The sequence below is a fragment of the Crotalus tigris genome, unplaced genomic scaffold (genome assembly GCF_016545835.1).
Source record: "Crotalus tigris isolate CLP2741 ecotype Arizona unplaced genomic scaffold, ASM1654583v1 scf7180000024438.1716836, whole genome shotgun sequence".
NCBI lineage: Eukaryota > Metazoa > Chordata > Lepidosauria > Squamata > Viperidae > Crotalus > Crotalus tigris.
The window spans coordinates 896,309-918,970 of NW_024100607.1; the positions used below are offsets into that span (position 1 = coordinate 896,309).

At 38.0% G+C, this 22,662-nt stretch overlaps 1 protein-coding gene across 1 annotated transcript in view; it reads right to left on the minus strand.

Moving 5' to 3' along the window:
* Nucleotides 1-6,083: 6,083 nt before the first annotated feature.
* The window catches only part of GCC2 (GRIP and coiled-coil domain containing 2), a 31,206-nt gene continuing 14,627 nt past the window's right edge, over nt 6,084-22,662 (minus strand). Inside the window, exons 11-23 of the mRNA XM_039331789.1 lie at nt 22,286-22,450; nt 22,102-22,206; nt 21,727-21,889; nt 21,167-21,267; nt 20,990-21,067; nt 20,060-20,197; nt 17,370-17,485; nt 16,060-16,236; nt 15,582-15,799; nt 14,934-15,128; nt 12,315-12,454; nt 10,602-10,803; nt 6,084-8,995 (exon numbers count right to left, since the gene is read on the minus strand). Coding sequence (XP_039187723.1) covers nt 8,925-8,995; nt 10,602-10,803; nt 12,315-12,454; nt 14,934-15,128; nt 15,582-15,799; nt 16,060-16,236; nt 17,370-17,485; nt 20,060-20,197; nt 20,990-21,067; nt 21,167-21,267; nt 21,727-21,889; nt 22,102-22,206; nt 22,286-22,450 — 1,869 coding nt within the window. The 3' untranslated portion in view covers nt 6,084-8,924. The remainder of the gene's footprint in view (nt 8,996-10,601; nt 10,804-12,314; nt 12,455-14,933; nt 15,129-15,581; nt 15,800-16,059; nt 16,237-17,369; nt 17,486-20,059; nt 20,198-20,989; nt 21,068-21,166; nt 21,268-21,726; nt 21,890-22,101; nt 22,207-22,285; nt 22,451-22,662) is intronic.

Here is a 22,662-nt window from a genome sequence, read left to right on the forward strand (position 1 = left end):
CAGAATCTACTGTACAGTATGTAAGTGCGTATGTGTGTGCTTTTGCATATATGTGCACCTTCAAGTAAATTATTTAACTCCCTGCAGTTTTCTTGGCAAGGTTTTTCTGAAGTGGTTTGCCACTGCCTTTTTCCTAGGACAGAGAAGGATTGGTACAGGGTCATCCAACTGGCTTTATACCTAAGGCAGAACTAGAAACTCCGTTTCTAGCCTCATTAACCACTGTACTATCAAATATTTATAATTACATATTTTAATATTTATTAAATGAAGAATGATTTTATACACATTCATAGACTATTTCATTTTAGCAGCATAGTGGCCTACAGCAGCAGTCCCCAACCTTTATGGCTTGGTGGCATAGTGTAGGGGGGAGAAGGGAAGTGGCCCACTCTCGCACAAGTTGAGCTACGCGTGCACATGTGTGCTGACCTGTGACTCGTGCAAGTTGAGCTGTGTGCACGCCAAGCTCAATCGAGCTCACGTGGCCTGATTCCGAAGAGGCCATGACCCGATAGAGGGCCACAGTCTGGGGAAAGGGGGTCCCCTGGCCTAGAGGTGGAGATTCTTGGAAGATTGAGAATTCAATCTTAAGTAGCAACAGATGTTTTCTCTCTCAGGGCTCAAAGAAAAAGATATCTCTAAATTTCACATAGATGTCAGTAATGGCATGTGGCCAGTAAATCCTCAGTTCTGTTCAGCTGCCCTGACTCTACACGGAATAAAGGGATTACAGGGTTGTAAAAAAAATAGAATATTTCATTCATCAGTATGGATGTGTTGCTGCTGGACTCCTTCAGTATAATATTATGTGCAAAAAATTGTCCCTTTATTTGGATTTGTTAGCTAGGGTTATGCCAGCAAAAGGACTTCTGAATCTAACACAGAGATCAAAATGGTTTCTAAGGAAACTCTGGCAATAGTCCCCAATAAGTAGGTATTGGCATTGCCTGCTTGTTAGGGCTGACAGAGAAGGGCTGGCTACAGGAAAAATAAGAGCCACCTATCACCCATTCACTAAAACAATACACTGAGGTTATAAATATGGACAGGTCTCCAAGACATCTCTTCATGATAAATAAGCATTCCTATTGTTGAGTTCAAGTCCCATGACACACACATACACACTCAAGGTAGACTGGCATAACCAAACCCCACAGAGCTCCATTAACAGTCTCCACATATACTTCTTTAAAGGATGAAGTGTGAGAAAAATACCTTGCTAGGCAATAGTGATTGGATGAGGAACAAAGTGATATTCAGATAGCTGTGAAATAGCATTAGCCACCTCCTATAGCTTACTGATTTAGGGCAGAAGGCTTGAAAGCAGGAGGTTAGAAATGTAAAGGGAAATATTGACCCAGCCACCTTTAGTACATCTAGCTATTAAGTTATTTTATGCAAGCAAATAAAGGCAGTACCTACATCCATTCTATAAACACCGAGGAGCAATTTCTTACCACCATCCCAACCCTACAGTAGCAAACAGAAAAAGCCACCAGAGGGTATCTATCCTCCCTCAGCCTCAAGAACCAGCTAAATCACAAGAATGCTTTCTTCAGTGGGAGCCCAAATGAGTAGTCATCTCAGGTTTGAATTCAGCATGTAGTTCGACTTTGAAAATTGGTCTTAGATGCAAACAAATCAATAGCTGGACAACAACAACAGAGCAAGGATGGTAATTTTTTTGAAGTATTTTTTCTCCAAAGAAATTATTTTGGCCTCTGAGTCCTTCATGGGGCATAGAAATAACATTGCCTTGTAGTTGGGTCTGGGCACTGGAATTTCAGCCTTTATGTTTTTTGTGGAGAGGATGGTATTCAATATGTCCATTCCAAATCCTGACAATGCCAAAATAAATAAGCATCTTAACATCATGGTACAAGTTCTGCCCATTTGCACTTGTGTCACAATATTGCATTGAAAATATTTTAAGCGATGGAATTTGCGCTACAATGGCTCAAGAGGCGTTTTGCCTCTTTTTTTCCCTGTGGTTGACCATGGATGCAAAATAGATGCATTTATCATGATTTGTACAGAAAAAAGCACAAAAATATGCCACTAAGCAAGAGTCTCGCTACTTGTTTTCAGCAACATGATTTGGGCTTTCCTTGAGGCAACATAAAAAGAGCCAGGGCACATGCAGTCCACAACTTTATGACTGCCCACCCCAGCCATTCATAAAGGTGGGCAAATATCACTCTCTAGATGCTGCTGACTTCCCTCAACATTGTACTAAATACACTTACAAAAAATTTGGAGTTCAGAAAGATCCAGCAGTGGCACAAGTTTGTCAACATAAGTTCATGACTTATTTTCTGCATGGTAGATTTAGCTCTCACCTTTGCTGCTGTTACAAGCAACCTCACCCCTTTACATGCCAGAACATCCCAGCAGTTTTCTCACACTTTATAATTCTACCCATACCAGATGCACTAGTGCAAACTTTTGGCAGCAGTTCATAAGGAAGTACTCAGTTGTGTTGTTCTGCTCTGCAACCACTTCTGTTCATCATCTGGATTCACATATAAAATATTTTTGGAATTTATATTTCTATAGAATATAGAGACTGTTGTGCAATGCAAAAGAAGCAAATAATTTATTTTAAAAAACATGGTAAAACATGGGGAACTGTGGCAGAGGGGAAAAAAGGTTACAATCTTATAATTAAAGATGTCAATTTTGGCAAATCCTCTCCCACTTCCAGCATTACTCCAAAAGCCTCAGGGCTCCTTAAAACTCTATGAAATGTTTATCAATAACATTTATCTTGAGCTATCATCTTCAACAAATGGCTGACAGAACTTAAAACTGCTTATTTTCCTCAATGTATTACTACATTCTAAGTATTTTCTCCAAGTACAAATCACACAGTTGTTTGTATAATTTTAAAACAAAACCTTAGTTTATGTATTTTATTGTATTAGATTTAATGGTTTTGGGGCTCCAAAATTACTCTGGGTAGCTTGAATAATAAACAGAGGAAACCATGTATGTCCAGACAAGATAAACTCCATATACTATGAAAACTGCACTCAACAGGAGATCAGCAGCCACACTACTCCAATCCCTGGGAAAAGTCAGTTTTTAAAGAATTCATTAAGATAGGAAAAACATGGATATCTGCAGAAATGTTTCCTCTGGCTCTGCATTATAATTCCAAAATCTTCCGTCAAGTTCTGTTTACAACCACTTCTATATCAATCTGAAAATTAAATCCATAAAGCTTTTCTTGTATATCACAAGCTCAGTCCAACAATTGCATGCTCCTGCAACAGATACTGCACTGTGAGAATCTCTAGACCACTATAGTATGACTTGTTTAGATTGAACTCAGCCTCAGCTTTCAGTGCATTTGAAGAAAAAAAACCCACTTAAAACTACATTAAGCTACTGGTTAGGAAATGGTTGTACATGTAGCGTATTGGTGACACATATTTTATTTACAACTATCATCTCATTCTATAGCTGAAAGAATCAGGGAATGAGATAACCAACAAATGAATGAGATAACCAACACCTGTGTGACATATTCAAGTTTTTTTCAATGTACAATTTGGTAAATCCACAGGATGGATATACAATCCAAAAGTTTCTACCCAATTCTAATGCTATTTTGTATGATGAATGAAATGTACCTTTTAATTCCTCTGCAATCTATAATAGACGTTTTATAGTGCTGTCTTATACAGTAGTGGCCAAAATTGTGGAAACCTTTTGGGAAAAAGTGTATTTTTGAGGTTTGATGGCTAATAACACCACTTTTTCGTAGTAGTACTATAAAATTATTATATCAATGGAAAGATAATTTAATCAAGAATGTAACGCAACGAAGTTTGTTCAATTATCTGTACTATATTCTATGAAAAGTTATAGCCAAATAACCAGAAAAAGGAAGCACAACTTGCTTAGGTTGATATCAGGTAGCTTTCCTTCATCTGATTGTAGCCAATGAGCATGAGTGTTTAGAGAGCCGATCAGGTGTCATCTTGTTTTGGCAACGAGCCAATCAGATCACAGTACGATTCAGTTATTCACCCAAATAATTTGGAACGGTCTGAAATAAAATGTGCACAGTGCACATGAATACAGGTTCTTTAGTTTCTGAAGGGATTTGAAAAAGAATGGAAATAATACCATATGAGTCTGCAGTGAGCCCTTCAGAGAATTAGCTATGCATGTTGACATTTCACATTGTATTTGAAGGAGTGAAAGCAGATTCATGTGTTTCCTAAAATAGCACTTTAAAAAGGTATGCAGACATATTATGCCCCGCTGAACAAAAATAGAGCAAGATTACATTTAATATATTGACAAAGGTATGTTAGTGATCAGTTTGATTTCCTTTCTGATTCACTGCCAATAAGAATTTTATTTCAGCCAGTTGCCTTGGGAATAAGCAAAACAAAACAACCAAAATGGAATATTGCCCTTTATTACCCCACCCATCCAAATCTATGTTTTTAAAGAATTTATCCATGAAACAAACCTTCAGGATTCACCCAGAAATTAAGTAGTGTTCTATATTGATTCCTGTATTAGTATTAAAGTATTTGTTTAAAATATTAGATGAGCATCCCACAAGCCAAAATATATATTAGCATATAACTGATTATGTGCTCACATTTAGATAGAGTGTTTTTTGCTCTGCCAGTGTGACACATTAGCTTTAAAAATATTTATGGCAATAATCCAATAAGTTTGATACAAAAGTCAAAGTTAAGCAGCGGTGCAGTTTTGGCAACTCTTGATGTTCTTAGTAGGCATTTGGTAAGATTCCAAAAAAACACATAAACCCAACTCAGTAAATCACAAATGAAACATTAGAAACCCATGTGAGCAAAATATATTGAAATATAGTCCATGTCCATTTGTAGATTCAAATCCACTCTATCTTTAAACATCTCAAGTGCTTTTGATGCATCAGAAAGGCAGCCTGAAAGACTGTTTTTTTCTAAGGAGGGCTGGGGCTATTGTTCTTTAATTCCTCCAGTTTCAAACCGGTCAGTCCTAGAAGAGATCAACCCCGGCTGCTCTTTAGAAGGCCAGATCCTGAAGTTGAAACTTAAATACTTTGGCCATCTAATGAGAAGGAAGGACTCACTGGAGAAGGGCCTAATGCTGGAAAAGATTGATGGCAATAGAAGAAGGGGACGACAGAGAAAGAGGTGGCTGGATGGAGTCACTGAAGCAGTAGGCGTCAGCTTAAATGGACTCCAGAAGATGGTAGAGGACAGGAAGACCTGGAGGAATGTTGGTCATGGGGTCACAATGGGTCAGACACGACTTCGTAACTAACAACAAGGCATTTTTTTTTAAATGATGCCAGAACTTATACTGTTTTTTTCTTCCTATCCTAAGATGATGGAAAACATAATGGAAGCAATTTTTGACCACTGTCCAGCTAACATTCAAAGTATCAAATATTCAAAAAGATTTGTGCAAATTCAAAAAGACATGGTCCAGAGTTACGCTGCTTACTCTATAGTGCATGGAAATGGCAACTTTATTGTCGTTACAAAAGCAATTGTTCCTATCCAAACTGTATAAATTTTCCACTGGCCCCAATACTATCCATAATTTTATTGCACCAGCAGAAGATAAAAAGTTTGTCCATTTTTGTGTTCTTGCTTAAGGTTGCCAAAGAGTCAGTATTGAAGCAGTTGTCCTAGCATTACTGTTTAGGAGGAGAAATAGATGGAAGTTTCTAGTGATCCTGTTGAAAATGGTAAAAGTAGTCCTCGACTTACGATGACGACTGGGATCATTAGATAAAGTAGTTGTTAATTGAGTTGCATTCAATTTTACAACCTTTTATGCTGCAGCGATTAAATGAATCATGTGGCTGTTAAGCAAATCCAGCTTCCCTCACTGACTTTGCTTGTTGGAAGCCCCCTAAGAAGATTGCAAAAGGTGATCACATGACCCAGAACACTTAGCAACCATTCTAAATATGTGCCAGTCTTCAAGTGTCTGAAGTTTGATCTCTATCTCTCTTTGTCTCTCTCTCTCTCTTCTATTCTTCTGGAAACAGCTTTACATACTTTAAAAATAGCAGCTCAATAAACTTTTACAAAATATCATATTTTGCATCCATTATTTTAATTTGGAATCCCTGCCTTGTCACATTACCTAAAATCTTTCTCTGTAGTGTAAGATATATTTAAGGCATGTGGATAATAAATTACATTTAAAAGTTTTGTATTTTAATATACCGAACATACAAGTGAAAATGAAAAGTAATAAACAGATATATGCACAATTTATTCACAGTCTGAAATTATTAAAAAAAGATTTGAAATGATCAAAAAGACAATTTCATATTGTCACAGCTATTAATAAAAGTGTGTAGATAAGGAAATAATCAGTAGCAAGTTTTCAGATGTACTAATTCTGGAACTAGTAAACTATTAATGATGGTCCAGATTTTCCTTCTCAGTTTAAGCATGACAGGGGACAAGCCAAATTACTGACTTGTGAAATTCAAACTTTTTGAAAAGGAAAAGCCAAATCCAATTCCACCAAATATTATAGTGGCTGTCCAATTCCATCATTCTAAACATGTTTGAAAAGTGAGCTCAGTTTAAGCATATAAGATGTTCCTCTTCAGTAATAACAATTGTGTGACATTTCTTGATCATATCAGAAGTGTCTGTGCACCGACAGTAAGAGAGGGGAAGCTAAGCATTGTGGCTGTTCAGATCCCAACCTTTCTTCGCAGGTCAGCCACGACTTTCATCATCTTGGTCTCCTCAATATGTTGGAGGTCAATAAGCACTTAGTGACAAACTTTAACATTTCAAGCAACTTTCCCCACTCACTGCTCTTCAGATATTCTGTTTTAATTCTTTGAGACCACATTGGCTAAGAATTCTGGGAAAGGAACTCCAACATGTTTAGAGGAAACCAAGATGATGAAAGTCATGGCTGACCGGTGAAGAAAGGCTGGGATCTGAACAGCCACAATAATTAGTTTTCCTTCTCCTAATGTCAGTGCTATCAAGGCTAAGCAAAGAGACTTTTACATGATCAAGAAATGTCACACAATTATTATTACTGAAGAGAAACATTATATATGCTTAAACTAAGCTCATTTTCCAAACACTTTCAGAATTGTGGAACTGGCCAGCCCTATAAGCATATAGTAGAAATGTGTTGAACTAGACAACACATAGCTATGGGCTGTGTTCTCATGTTATACTTCAATGATAAAGGATATTTTCTCCTCACTCTTATATCTGAACGTCTATGAAAATTGATGATGACCAACATATTTGGTTGAATAGGCATTTCTGAAATGGCCTTGCCATTAAAATGTCATCTCTTAATGACTAAATATTTCTTCTTCCATATAATAATTACACTATTTTAAGATATAGGATATGCACTGGAGAAAGGTGTTGAATAGGCACTAAATCATTTCTTTCAAGAACAGTTATCTACAAAAGTTTAGATTTCATTCACAGACAACTCAGGGCACAATAGCATCAGCAGCTCCTTCACTATAGACAACCAGTATAACCAAGATAATTATTTCTTAATCCATCTTAGTCTTGTGCTGGGCTCTAGCAGTAACCTATTTGACAGCACATATAGCTGGACACTGAAGTATTCTGTACACAATAAGTTGCCCCTCCAACAGCTTCAATCATATTTATTCAAATACATGGATTTTAAATTATTAATGGATCTTAAATTTTATGGGCTCTAAATCCAAGCTTTTATGTATGTCAACATCTTTTTTGTCCACAAAGAGATCCAATTCTGAAGGAGAATGCAGATAAAGAACAAGAATTACAAAGGTAAATCTGAATGTGGCAAAATGGTATCTTGACAAACCCATAAAAACTACATTTCAGTATTTTTTCTTTGGCTAACACTCAACTTAGATAATTCCGAGCAATTATATTTTGGATTCATCATTCATAGCAAAATATCATTTTTTATCTTTAGATATTACTTAACATAAGCAATGTATCAATGTTTCCTTTGAATGCCAGAAGAATACAGTTTCCAACTGATTTCTAAATGATGCATATTTGTTTTTAATTTGATTTTTAAAAGTTTGCTCTCAGTCTTGTTCAAGTAGCAATTGAATGGACAATGCAATAATCTGTCAAAGCAATGCCCCAACACAAGATGTATACTATTAGTCTAAAGAATCATTAAATGAGCTTGGGAAAATTCTTAGTGTTAAGTAAAGTGAATGTGCAGAAGACATTCACTTTATTTTTGCATTCAGCTTTCAGTTCCAGAAGAATAAGCATTTTAAAGCTCAGCAAAATCTTTTTTTTTTTTTTAGTTTGGGGTACTAAAGAAATAAAGCTTCGAGCAGCATAGGAAATCTGTAGTCAGCATTTTCTGTCAATGATCACCAAACTGAATCATACTTCTAGACAGATTAAAAGGAGGAATGCAAGTGGTAGTTCAGCCAAAGTTAATATCCTCTAGATGTTTTGAACTGCAACATATAGAATTCCAGGGCTGAACATTTTAGAAGTTGTATTGAATCTACTACTGGTGGACAGCAGATTATGGAAGCCTGCTACTGTTAGAAATTCCAACCCAGGGATGGTCTGGAAACATACAAAATTTTGCTCTGTAAAAGTTTACAGATTCATTTGATGAATGACACAGTCACACAGATTGTCTCACCAGTCAATGAAAAGGATAGCTCTTGCTAGGAGGAAAGTTCACTGAAAACCTCCATACCTGCACTAAAAAGGAAGTCAGAAACTGAGACTACAAGACATTACTCCAAGTCCTTCAACAAGTCTTATGTAGAATATTATTTCTTAAATAAAACCAACTGAGGCAGTTGTGGGAAAACCCCAAAAAGAGTTACCCAGCTATAGGCTTCATTCTTTATGGTTGAAATTCTTCCCAGTGCAGCTGCTGATTTTGAATGCAGGAACAGTGAAAACTCATCGGAGTCCTGACCAACTGTGTAAATATGATGCCCATCCAGAGGTCTGGGACAGGCTTTCTTCGTCACCTTAAAAAACACAACACAACTCATATTGGTTTTAAATATCCAGCCCCAGATTTAAATGACAAGACATAAAGCCAATTCAATCTTTTAGTAAATTACATTATACCTTTAATGTGTATACTTAAGATGATTAATATGATTAGAATCACATTAATTACCAATGGTAGGAGAGCTATGTTAGTTAGATACCAGAAAGCATCTGATAGGACCTTTTTTGACTAACACATTGAATTAAAAGACATTTTTTGTGAGCTGTAGAGATCCAGCAGAGTTAAGCAAGAAGTATCAAAGATCTGCCATGAATAGACACTCTCTTGTTTCATACAGATTGATTGGATAATGATTTTCAGGCAGTTTGCTCAATGTTTTTTTAAATGAATAAATTAAAAAAATATATTAAAAAATCATTCTAAAGTTAAATGTTTTGAATAATTTGAACATAAGTAGTCACAGATGGTTTCTTAGAAGCAACAGTTTAAATTGCACTATTGTTTTTGTTAAATAGTCTTTTTTCAAAAGTGTCAAATACAGGAAAATAATGATTCGAACTAGTTGCAGGTATGTTCAAACAAATGTTACTGTGTTTCCCTGAAAATATGACCTAGCCATAAAATAAGACCTACCTTATTTTTTGGGGTTCGGGCTAATATAAGCCCTACCCCAAAAAGTAAGCCCTACTTAAGACCCTTCCCACTCTGTCCCACCATAGGGTTTTTGGCAGGTTGGATCGCATGCCTCTCCCTGCCTTACCTGCTGCCGGTTCAATGTTGCGGCTTGGCTAAACAGTTCAGCTGCTGTGGGCCGCAGTTCCCATCAGCTTCAGGAAGCCTAGGCGATGAAAACCTTAGGCCAGGTTCCTCGCAGCTGAAGCAATTCAGCTTGCTCGGGGTCAGGTTGGCCATCACAGGAGGCGTGGACCGTCCCCATCCTCCAACTCCGCTGCACTTACGGGATGAGCCTCCCACAACGTCCAACCTGACCCTGGGTGAGCCGGATTGGTCACAGGGAGAGGCTGCGTTTTGCAGGAGGACTACAAAGGGCATGCGCGGATCCCTGCAACACTGGAGGCTCCGAGCACTGCTTTTCATGACACTGTTTTTGGCGCCACGTCTATGTGCACTTTTGCCTCGCTGGTTTTGGTGGCGCTTTGAGGGGATGGTCTATCTCCATTCGCAGCATGGCCACCGTCCAATCGCCACACTGCCTCTCAGGAGGGCAGCATCAGCTGCCAATGCAGCAGCGGGGAAGATGGAAGGCAATGCCGCCCACCAGATCAGCCTGGCTGGAGTGGGGTGGGAAACCGAGTGACACAAAAAGCAGTGCTTGGAGCCTCCAGGAGCTGCAGGGATCCGCGCCCTTTGCAGTCGTCCTCCTGCAACATGCAGCCTCTCCCTGTAAGCAATCCAGCTCGCTCAGGGTCAAGTTGGCCATTGTGGAAGGCTCGCCCCGCATGTAGGCCATAGAAAAAAATAAGACACTCCCCCAAAATAAGCCCTAATAGGTCTTTTGGGCCTAAAATAAATATAAGACCCAGGCTTATTTTAGGGGAAATATGGGTACCATGTGCCTCTTCCTTTAACAATGCTAGTAGCAAAACAGATTCACATACCTTGAGCTATTGCAATAAGTTTTCCTTTTTCTTCTGGGCTTAGTTGCAACATGGTGTCTATCACTGGAAGAAGTCTCTGTCTTTCACTGCCTGATTTTAGAAATATAAACTGCAGCAAGACATTCTTCAAATATTCCAGATTAGCAACAGATTTCTCTCGTTCCTGGTTTCTTTCTAATCGCCTTATTTCATTTTTAAGAAGCTGAGAATGAAAAAAGGCCCGAATAAGTATTTCTCAGAATGAAAACAAGAAAGCACAGAATTTATCAGGTGAAGTTATATTAGAAACTAACTCTGAAAACAATATAAGCAGCTATTCCCTGTTAAAAGAAAGACTTAATGTAGTGCAATAGTGAGGTCAGGGTCAGCTTGTGGTCCTTCAGGTATTGCTGAATACATTTCTCACAATTCTTAATCATTAGTTATGTGTCTCAGACTGAAAGGAATAAAACTCACTTATGACCGCACCCCCACTCATTGCAGCCAATAATTCTCTGGGCGGTGATAATGACCCTCCAGAGTGCTTTCCTATCTGCTACTGTGCAGTTGGCAAACCACACACAAATGCAATAGATTAGAATGCTCTCTATGGAGCAGCGGTAGAAGGTCACCAGCAGTTTTTCATTTAGTTGTTGCTTCCTGGGAAGTCTCAAGAAATGTAATCTCTGCTGTGCCTTCTTAACCAATGGCTATAACATGAGCACTCCAGGTCAGATCCTCCTTTATGGTAACACCCAAAAATCTAAAGCTGACCACCCGCTCCACATGATCTCCACTGATATTCAGTGTCTGATCTATTCGTCCTATGTTCTACTATAAGCTCCTTGGTCTTAGTGGTGTTGAGAACAATATTATTGTCTCTGCACCACAAGAGCAACTGCTCCACCTCATCCCGGCAGGCAGATTCATCCCCCTTGGAGATAAGCCCCACCACTGTTGTATCATCTGCAAATTTAATAATAATATTGCTGCAATGAGTGGGGGTGTGGTCATAAGTGTAAAGGATGTAAAGTAGAGAGCTCAACAAACAGCCCTTTGGAGAGCCAGTGTTGCCTAATCTAACCCTCTGAGAGCGGCCAGACAGGACGTTCATAATCCAAAGGCAGATTGAATGTGAAAGTCTGAGGTTGACAAGTTTAGACACCAGTGTGTATGGAAGAATTGTATTAAATGCAGGGCTAAAATCTACAAAGAGCGTCCTTACATAGGTCCCCTGTTGCCCCAGATGAGTTAGAGCAGTATGAAGAGTGACTATGGCATCCTCTGTAGATCTTTTTGCTTTGTATGCAAACTAGTGACTGTCAAGTGTGTATGGGAGGCAGGACACAATGTGCCTGAAGATCAGATTTTCAAAACACTTCATGATAATAGAGGTGAGTGCCACTGTTCTATAATAACTGAGACTGTTAATAAAGGACTTCTTTGGCAGTGGAACAATGATGGAGGCCTTCAGATAGGATTGAATAATGGACTGGGATAGAGATCGATTAAAAATCTTGGTAAAGACCCTGGCCAATTGGTCTGCACAGTCTTTAAGCATCCAGCCAGAAATCCATCAGGTCCAGCAGCCTTCCTTGAGTCCACAGTTCTCACGGTACTCCTCATCTCATGCTCCTCTACAATGAGGGGAGGGGAGGAAAAGAGCAGAATGTCATCAAATTCACATATACCTTAAATCTAAGTTGGAGTATGGTTAAGTATAAGCCTACTAACCTTAATTTGTTCCATTAGGATAACATTGGTTGCTTCTGACTCACGAAGTAATCCACTTAAATGATCAGCACTCTTTGATGTTGTATTTAACTTCTGGACCAACTCTTGTTTTGTGAGTTCTGTTTCCCATTGTGGAGGTTCTAAAATAGTTTACAAAAAGACAATTTCTGGTTAGCTCAGTACATTTTTTAATTATATGGATTCTAATATATGGATATAACCCCAAATTATATGCATTTTAAACTTATCTTTGAAAGTTTTAAAATCCAAATTTTCATTCTCACTCTTGCAAACAATATCAAAACCAATCCCCTTTAAATTTATGAACTTTCAGAATGCTAGCCATCCGTTGTCCATGTATTACCTAATTTATATTGGTCACAACTGTTAAATTAGTCAACATTATAAAAATAATGTATGAAAATTCTACATCTGTTAGAATACTATCAACTGGCACCATCAATTTAAGAATAACGGAGATTTGTAAGACAAAGGTACTTCATCGCAAGCTGGAACTTAGATGGAGTTTTTTTCATTTTTTTGCTTTCCTGTATCTTTAGCTATAGTGCAATGTTTCCCAACTATAGCCATTTTAAGACATGTGGACTTCAACTCCCAGAATACCTGGGAGTTGAAGTCCACACACCTTAAAATGTTTAAGGTTGGGGAAAACTGCTTTAGTTGAAGATGCAAAAGACCTTCAATATAAGGTAGAATCAAGATCACATGAAGTATTAGTACCACTTTATAAAACCCTAGTAAGACCACACCTGGAATATTGCAACTAATTTTGGTCACCATACTACAAAACCGATGTTGAGACTTTGGAAAATGTTTAGAGAAGAGCAATTAAAATGATCAAAGGCCTGGAGACTAAAACATATGAAGAACGGCTGCAGGATTTGGGTTTGGCTAGTCTAAAGAAAAGAAGAAACAGGGGCGACATGACAGCAGTATTCCAGTATTTGAGGGGCTGCCACAAAGAGGAGGGAGGTCAAACTATTCTCCAAAGCACCAGAGGGCAGGATAAGAAACAATGGTTGGAAACTGACCAAAGAGAGAAGCCACCTGGAATTAAGGAGAAACTTCCTAACAGTAAGAACAATTAACCAGTGGAACAGTTTGCCTTCAGAAATCATGGGTGCTCCATCACCGGAGGTTTTTAAGAAGAGACTGGACAGTCACTTGTCTGAAATGGTATAGGTTCTCCTGCTTGAGCAGGAAGGTCCCTTCCAACTATCCTATCCTATCCTATCCTATCCTATCCTATCCATTCCATTCCGTTCCGTTCCATTCCATTTAGAACAGTGGTTCTCAACCGTCTTAATGCCGCGACCCCCAACCATATGGTCATAAGTTAAGGACTACCTGTATTGCCCTGCGGGTGGGGCAGGAGGAAATGCACATGTTCCGCCTCCTCTCCTGCGGCTGGAGTGCACACTGGGCAGGCCGAGGGTGCATGCAGGCTGTCGCCCAGAAACCGCCTCGGCCAGGGAGTGCCGCACATGTGTGGTGCTGCCCCCTGCACTGGCCGAGGCATAGCTGGCAAGCAGCAGTGACGGCGTAGGCCGACCACCGGCTGGGCCACCAACTGGCCCAGCCCAAGGGAGGTAAGCCACCTGCCAGGCCCCACATGCGCCCGCAACCCTCCCTGCACCCGCTGCTGCCCCGCTAGCCTTACCTTGGCCACCGCACCTTCGGTGCGGTGGCAGGCAGGCCCAGGCACTCCTGGGCGGCTATGGCATTTGGCAGCGAGGGCGCAGGGCGACCACCAGCTGGCCCAGCCCAAGGGAGGTAAGGCACCCACTAGGCCCCACGCGCACCAGCAACCCTCCCTGCGCCCGCCCACCTCCCACCACTGGCCCTCTTTTACTTACATTTAGTAGTTGCTCAGCAGGGAGGGGTGGAAACGTCGAGAAAGCTCGCCTTAGCTGCAGACAACTTGCAGCACCATTTGCAGACTGGGACTTTTGGCAGGCTCAGCAGGGCAGAGACAGCCTGGACAATTCCTATTGGCTTTTGAAAGCCAATAGAATTAGAGAATCTATTCTATTGGCTTTCGAAAGCCAATAGATTCTATTGGCTTTTGAATGCCAATAGAATAGAGTCTCTTGAATAGAGTCTATTCTATTGGCTTTCAAAACCAATAGAATAAGAGGGAATAGCACAGCTAAGGAAAAGGGGGAAAAAATGGCGGACTGCGTTGTTTGGCGACCCCTGTGAAATGGTCGTTCGACCCCAAATGGAGTCGTGACCCACAGGTTGAGAACCACTGATTTAGAACCTTGCATAATGAAGGGCTACTTTGACAAAAATTAGCCAGGTCAAAGGCCTTTCTCCAAATTTCAAAAGAAGCCCAGCAACAGGAGCATTTGAACATCTGTGGAGAATTGTAAACCAGATTATTCCCATAGTAATATATAACCCAATGATTCAGAGGCAGAATAGCAATTAGTCCTGTCCATATCCCTTAATAATTTGTCTACTGGTTATATTTTAAATGCATAGTAAATTATATGCAATTTGTTGCTGAGGTATAAAATATTTCTAATGAATGATTCTGGTAATATGCTAGAAATAAAATCTAAACTCCCACGACCCACTGTATGGCCATCTTACCAAATTTGATTTCTGGAGTATTGAGAAGCTGTTCTAAGGATGGCACATAGGTACTGGCAGAAGATACAGACTCTGTGTCAGTGGTTTCCATCCCTTCCCCTTCTTCTCTAGTTACAGCATGCACATCAAGAAGAGGAAGGTCAGTGATCCTTCTTTCTCGCAAACTTTTGGTTGGTAGATTAGAAGGAGCAGAATCTGAAAAAAAAAATGAATGGAAAATAATTGAGACTATTTTTTGAGTTACAAGAGCATTATAAAAGTATATAATAAAACAGTATCAAAAACATCAAGTTACTCAACAGAGCTGCTTCCCAATATTTAAGACAGAAAATGAAAAACTAATCATTTTTGTTGCAAATGAAGCCATTGCATTAAATTATCAATTATAAAAGTAGATTACTCTTTGAGATACCTCTAACTTTGCTACCTGATATAAAATGTCTTCAGCTGAATCTTCCCAGACCATAATAAAATAAGTCACTTGATTTAGTGACAAAAATTAAATTCCACCTTAAAATCATTTATTTAAATGCATGTGACTTACTAAGAGAAAAATCTTAATTTAAATTTAGGCACATGAGTATGGTGGATTAGGTAGCCTAGTTTGATTCCCCCCCCCCCTCAATGAATAATGGATCACTAGCTTACTTTTGGTACTTGGCTCACTTTGGAGTTGAAAAAGTTGGGTTTCAATTTTAGACAGCTGCTGCTGTAATGTTTCCACTGTCTTTCTGTGCTCCTCTTGCAGATGTCTGACTTGATCACGGAAACTATTCCGAAGAGCTTCATTCTGGGCTGTCAGCTGATTCACAGTCTGTGCATGTTCTGACTTTATTACCACATTTTCAGATTGTATTGTGCAAAGTCTGGAAAAAATCCCACCCATCCAAGTTTCAATATTAGAAAAAGTAATAAATACTTGGCGCTAAGAGGAGGGAATATTTATCGTACCACTGCTGGCCATTTCTATAAACAGATTACTTTATTAAGAGATACTCCCATATAGGAATATTGATTTTTAGATCTAAAGATTATTAATGAAGAAAATATTTGGACACATAATTAAAAAAATCATGGCTAGTTATAAGCCAACAGTAAAATATATATATATGCTAAAGAAACTGACTTTTCTCGGAGTTCTGCTTCCTTTGCTACAGTCTCCTGAAGAATTTTATTGTGCCTGTCCAGCAATGTATCATGTTCGGACTGCAAAGTCTGAAGATCTACCACGTTCATTTGTAAATTTTGTTGTGTCTCTTGCAATTTAATCTTCAGTTGTTCTATTACCTTTTCCATATGTTCTCTAAAAGAAAGGAAAGTTCACAAAACATTAGAAAATGTATAACTTGCTTCTTTAAAAGTTACAAGTTATTAACGTAAATTAGAGATCAGCAATTTGAACAATTTTGAACAGGAAGCTTCATGAACTCTTCTCTCAAGTTGGAAGAGGATCGTTTTGATGATCTTTAAGGTGTTAAATGTTTCAAGGCATTTTATTTATGCCTAGGATCACTGGGAGTCGGGTGGCATATACGGTATGTTCAATATTATTTATTTAATTTTCAGGCCTCTAACATCTTATTCTATATTTTATTGAATATTACCATGGGATCAATGTGATTTGATTAGTAACATTGCATAACAGTGTTGTAAAATAATAGTAACAGAAATAATAAATGGATTGGGTTTTCTAACATGTATTCACAAGAACGTTACATGAAATGTACATGTAACAAAACTTTCTGCTATTATTATTCTGGAGAACATTTAGGTCAATGTTTCTGGTGGCATGCTGGCTGGGGAATTCTGGGAGTTGAAGTCCACATATCTTAAAGTTGTGAAGGTTGAAAAAAACTGATCTAGGTAATGGGAACTTTTCTTGATTCCCATCTCTTGGGCAAGTGGATCCTTTGGAACTTAATGTATATTGTTATATTGATCTTATATGAACCTATAGATATAGACTGAACTGTAGCTTTTACAGTTTAATAAGTTTTCTTGAAAAAGAGTATGTAGGATCTGGAACTAAAATGACATATTTTACATAAAATAGAAATTTTGATCAACTATTAGGACTGCTTTATGTTGTTTTTTAGATGTGACTTTAGTTGTGGTGAGATCTTCACAGAATAGAAAAGAAGAGAGATTAAAAAAAAAACTCTGCAAATTTTCTTTTATATTCCTTTCTTGAAAAAAGAACAAGAGGAAGAGCTAACCAGATTTGGCATATTAACTCATTCAGCCAATTTTAAAGGTAAAAATAAATAACTGATTAAATACTCTCTATTTAAAAAATCAGAATAAAAATTATCCAGACTTTATAAAAAAAATAGTGGATTCCAGATAATCATTTTTCCGTCTTCAAAGATGATTCTTGAGCCAGGGGCTAAAAATATGATTCAAAGCAAAATTCAACCCATTACATGTAAAGCTTACCTTTCTTGTTTGGTCACATCAGTTTCAGATTGTGAGGATTTATTCTTCTGTTTTAATACATTATGAACACGGACTTTGTAGTTTTCAAATTCAGAAGTTATAGCAAAATGTTCTTCCTGCAGTGAGACACATGATAAAATGAAAATAACTACTGGTAGTCCTTGACCTATGACCTCTTGTTCAGTGTCAGTTCAAAGTTATGATGGTGCTAAACAAATGGTAGCTATGATCGGTCTTTGGAGATCTGCCCATACCAGCATCTCAAGGTCACCTAATCATTAGCTGGGCACTTGGAAATCAGTTTGCACTTATCACTGGTTGCAGCACCTTGATTACCATATGCAACCAGGAAGTCAATGGGAAAGCCAGCAGGAAAAATTGCCAGCATCTCTGAACTGGCACTCATACCCCCCTCCACACACACACCGTGACTCACACTGGCTCCCTACACACTCTCCCTGACCTGAGTTGTACCTCCCACACACTCACTCACATTCTTGTTGACCTTCACTATGCCTCTCATGCATCCCCTTGCATCCTCCTTGACCCTGAGCCCTGTGCGTCCTCCTTGACTCACTGCTTTATGACTGTATCACTTAGCAATAGAAATTCCAGATCCAATTGTCATCATAAGTCAAGAACTACCTATACTTTCTATATAAAGAGCTAAGTAACCACTTATTCACTAAAAACATTTAATTTTAAATGTTTAAATCTTTCTTGATTTTCATAAGATAAACTGTTTGAATGTAATGAATATATGCCTAATTTTATTGGAATAGGAGAAAAAATCTTTTCTTTCAAAACTACCAAGTACCAATGTTATTTCACAGCCTCCCCATACACCATAAATGATAGAATAAGTACAATGTTATTTGTAACCAAAGTGTACCCAGCTGCTTCACAGGACAATTACTATGCAAGCTAGAACAAAAATTTTAGAAGGTCTGATTTTGACATGACACATTAAGGATGTCCCTTTCTAAAGCTACATCCATCAAAAGCCTAATTATAATTACATTCTGAGTCATTCAATTTTCCAAAAGCAAATAAAATTGGAAATTGCATATTAAATCTTCAGGAGCTTGTTACAGAGCCCATAAGAGCACTATGCTATAAACAGAGTGTCTACCTTTTAGCCCAGTGAACTCCACAGATTATTCAAAAAGTACAAATATTTTAGCATCTTTTCCATCTGCTTTCCAAAATAGTCTTTGGTAAAGAAAAGAAGAACTAGGGGAGACATGATAACAGTATTCCAGTATTTGAGGGGCTGCCACAAAGAAGAAGTGGTCACATTATTTACCAAAGCACCAGAGGACAGGATAAAAAACAATGGTTGGAAACTGACCAAAGAGAGAAGCAACCTGGAATTAAGGAGAAACTTCCTGACAGTGAGGACAATTAACCAGTGGAACAGCTTGCCTTCAGACATTGTGGGTGCTCCATCACTGGAGATTTTCAAGAGGTTAAACAGTCATTTACTTGTCTGAGATGGTATAGGTTCTCCTGCTTGAACAGGGGGCTGGACTAGAAGACCTTCCAGCTCTATTCTATTCTAAATAGAGCCTATACTCTACAAAGTATACAAAGTAGCTCAGTCCCCACAGAAGGTGAATGTTTAAAAGCCACCTTTTAATACAGTCCTTAGAATCAAACCTTGGTAAGATAAACCTTGGTAATTTCTGCTCAAAACATATACACACATACACACAAAGCTTTTTTACTCTGTTTAAGTGCCATGCAATCAACTGAAAGTCCCTCCTTGTATATGCAGCCTTTGGAGAAGAGTTATGACATATAGGAAAAGATACCAAATGCCTATATTACTGGATGTAAGAAATAGTGCATCAAGCAGATTAGTCATGACAGGCATAGACAACGAATGTTATTTCTTAAAGAAAACAATACATCAGGGCAACATGTGTTTGAACTTTTCCATTGCCTTTAATTAATATACACTCCTCGTGGCATCTATTTCATGGGAAACTGATCTGAAGTCTTCAACACCATGTGTTTAAACACTATGAATGGTCCAATTGACCATTCAGTTCCACCTGGCAGGCCAGGCTAGAAAATCTACAAGAAGGTTAAAACTACTTTTACTGAGATTGGCTATAAAGCCCAACATTTCTGTTACTACATGAAACATTTGCTAAGTGACTTTGCCCCATGTTGTCACTTTTGCCATAGTTGTTTAATGAATCATTGCAGTTGTTAAGTGAACCTGGTTTCCCCATTGACTTTGCTTATAGGAAGGTCTAAAAAGATGATCACGTGACCCCCCCCCCAACACTGCAATGGTCATAAATGAGTCAGTTGCCAGGTAGCCAAATTCTGATCATGTGACCATCCGGTTAGAAGTGTGAAAAATGGTCAGTGCCATTGTAACTTTGAACGGCCACTAAATGAACTGTTGTAAGTCGAGAGTCACCTGTATTAACAGAACCTTGCAAGTCTAACCTTGCAAGTCTAACCCCTCCTTCTCCTTATACTCCAGTGAATCAGGGAGGTTTCTGCATAAGCGGCTTCCGAATGTGATCTGACTGCTGTGGACTTGCTGCTTTCAGCCCCTTTTTTTCTAAGTAATAGCACATCTCCACTGAGGTCCTCTTCCTTACCCTCTAAGCTGCCTACTGAATTTTTTGCAGAGGAACTTGAGGCAACCGGACTAGATTGGCTTGAAATACCTTTGCTGCATTACATTCTTCTTGGAGAGCAGCTACTTTCTGCTGATAAGTACTCAAAACCCGCTGATGCTGCTCTAGTGAAGTCCGCAGTTGTTCCTGAATTTTGTGCTTTTCAGAAGTTAGTTCAGATAGCTGAATCTGCAAAAGTACATTTATTTCAGTACAATGATTCTCGTTTACTCTTATTTTAAGGCTAATAGTAAACTGGGGCTATATTCGTTATTTTGAATTGCAAGCTAATTTATTTATTGATTAATCAAATTTATATACCTACGCATTTCATGAGAAGTGACTCATGGTACTCATGGCAAAAGAGTTTAATCAAACAAAACTCAAGATTGGCAAAGCCATAAAGTGTTGCCTCCAAGTAAGCAAATCAAATTTACAGAGAAATGACCAAGAGGACACTTTTGTTATATAGCACAGGAAATGTCTCCAAATGATGTAGATCTTGACATGTAAATCACAAAGTGATGCGAAAATGGCTGTTGCTGCTTTTCATATCCATAATATGGAGGCTGTTATATTGATGCATGCACGCAAGATCCAGAATCAAAAATCTTGGAAAGGAACACCTGTGTAATTCAGGAACTGTCTCGTGCATCTAGGCCCAATTCAGAGATCCTCTGTGTAAGGCCCATTGCTCCCTTATATTTGGGGAAATTCATCTCTAGCCAAGCGTGAAGAAATTTCCCTAAGTATCTGAGCTTCAGTTCCCAGAATGAAAATAAATTTTCTAGTCAGTACAATATCCACAGCATTACTGGTAGTGAAAGAAACATATTCACATAGTTCAAATTTGTTCAGAGTGTTGAAAGAGGAGTGGAAGTTGTGATACACACATTCCAGGCAGATATTGGATATAATATCAATATGCATAAAATACTCTTTTTTACTAGTCTGAAAGGGGGGGGGGAAATAGGATCTTGCCTTATAACCTTCCATTTGTTGCTGATTGGCTTCTAGTTCTCCCTTGAGAGATGCCTGAAATCTTAAAAGTTCATTTTCCTGGAATAAAAATATTCATAATAATACCATTAAAACATTATTATACATTGTTGTCAGAAGACAGTAAAGCTGAATTCATAGTGGAAAACACAAACTTACTGCTTGTTTTGAGTCTGCCAATTCTTTTTTTGTTTTTACCAGTAATTGCTTGAGCTTGCCATTCTTTTCCTCGTACTCCTGTACAGAGTTTTGTAAGCATTCTAAGGAACAAAATAATTCTTGTTGCTAACTTGTTTAGAAAGATAGCAGAAATTTAATGAAACATGATTTTCCTACTTAGGAGTTTACGCAAATGCTACCTGGATAAAGTTTCTCTTTTATTGAAAAAAGATTTTCTTGTACTTTTTTATTTCAGTTTACAATAGCAAGTCACATAATTGAATAAAATTTTGCAAAAAAATTCAATGATCTATTTTTTAACTCTAATGACCGAACAATACTTTGTTAAGTAAAGCTTGTTTAATAAGCATTTGATTACATAATATTAACCATTAATTCTGGAAATATGTGTTCCTGTCTGTTAACTGGAGGCCACTGAAGTGTATTAAAATATGCCAGTTTTATAGCACATTATTTTGAATCAGAATTCAAAACCCTCTTGAATTGACATATATCCTTCTATAGGCAGAAAGTAAGCTTAATTCTAAAAAGCTGCTTACTGATTTCTTCCTGTAGAATTTCTTTCTTCTGGTTTTGTATTTTAATTTCTTGCTCAAGATCTTCAATTCTGCTACTTTTGTCCGTAATGTTTTGATTAAGTTCTTTTACAAAACGCTCATAATCAGCTATTTCCATATCCATCAATGTACTTTTCTGAGCATCCTGTATATTAAAACATTCAATACATAATTGCAGTTTTAATTTTGTTCCTTGTCTAGAAGTCATTAGCTATTTCTCTCCTATCCTAAATCAACATACTGAGTATTATTCAAATAAAAGTTAGGATTCTGAAACTACCAGAACCAAACAATATTAAAAGATGACAAATATTTAACTAGAAGTACAACAAGTAAATAAGGAAAGTACTCATCTACCTTTTTTGCTAATTCTAGCTCTTCCAAAACTTTCTGAAGATGCTTCTTTTCTTTCTGTAGTAATGTCTGAAATTCTTCTGCTTCTCTGACAGAGTGAGCATGGTCCTGCAAAAATAGTTTGGGCTCTAAATTCAAATAATCAAAATAATTGTTTTTTATTTTATTTTATAATTGTGCTATTTACCTTTATTTTTTGTTCTTTTAGAAGCTTTTCAGCTTCAAGTTCCTTATCAACTTTTGCTTTGGCTTTCTGGATTTCTAGCAGTTGCGTTTCTAACAGCTTGGCATTAGTCTGAAGAGTCTCAACACGAGTCAAGAGGTCTTCATTTGCAGAAAGCCACTGTTCTTTCTAAAATAAAGAAATAATACAATTACAGGTATGATGGCAAACCATTATTACATTCTGTATATGGGAACTTCTAACAAACTATCATTTAAATATTTGCACTGCCTAAAGCAAGAGCTAAGTTTCCTACTAATGTTCCCTCAAGAGCTGAGAAAGCTTAAGGTCAACATTGCATACATCAGAGCAAAAAGTGTGTAAAGGCCTTCCTCCTTTTG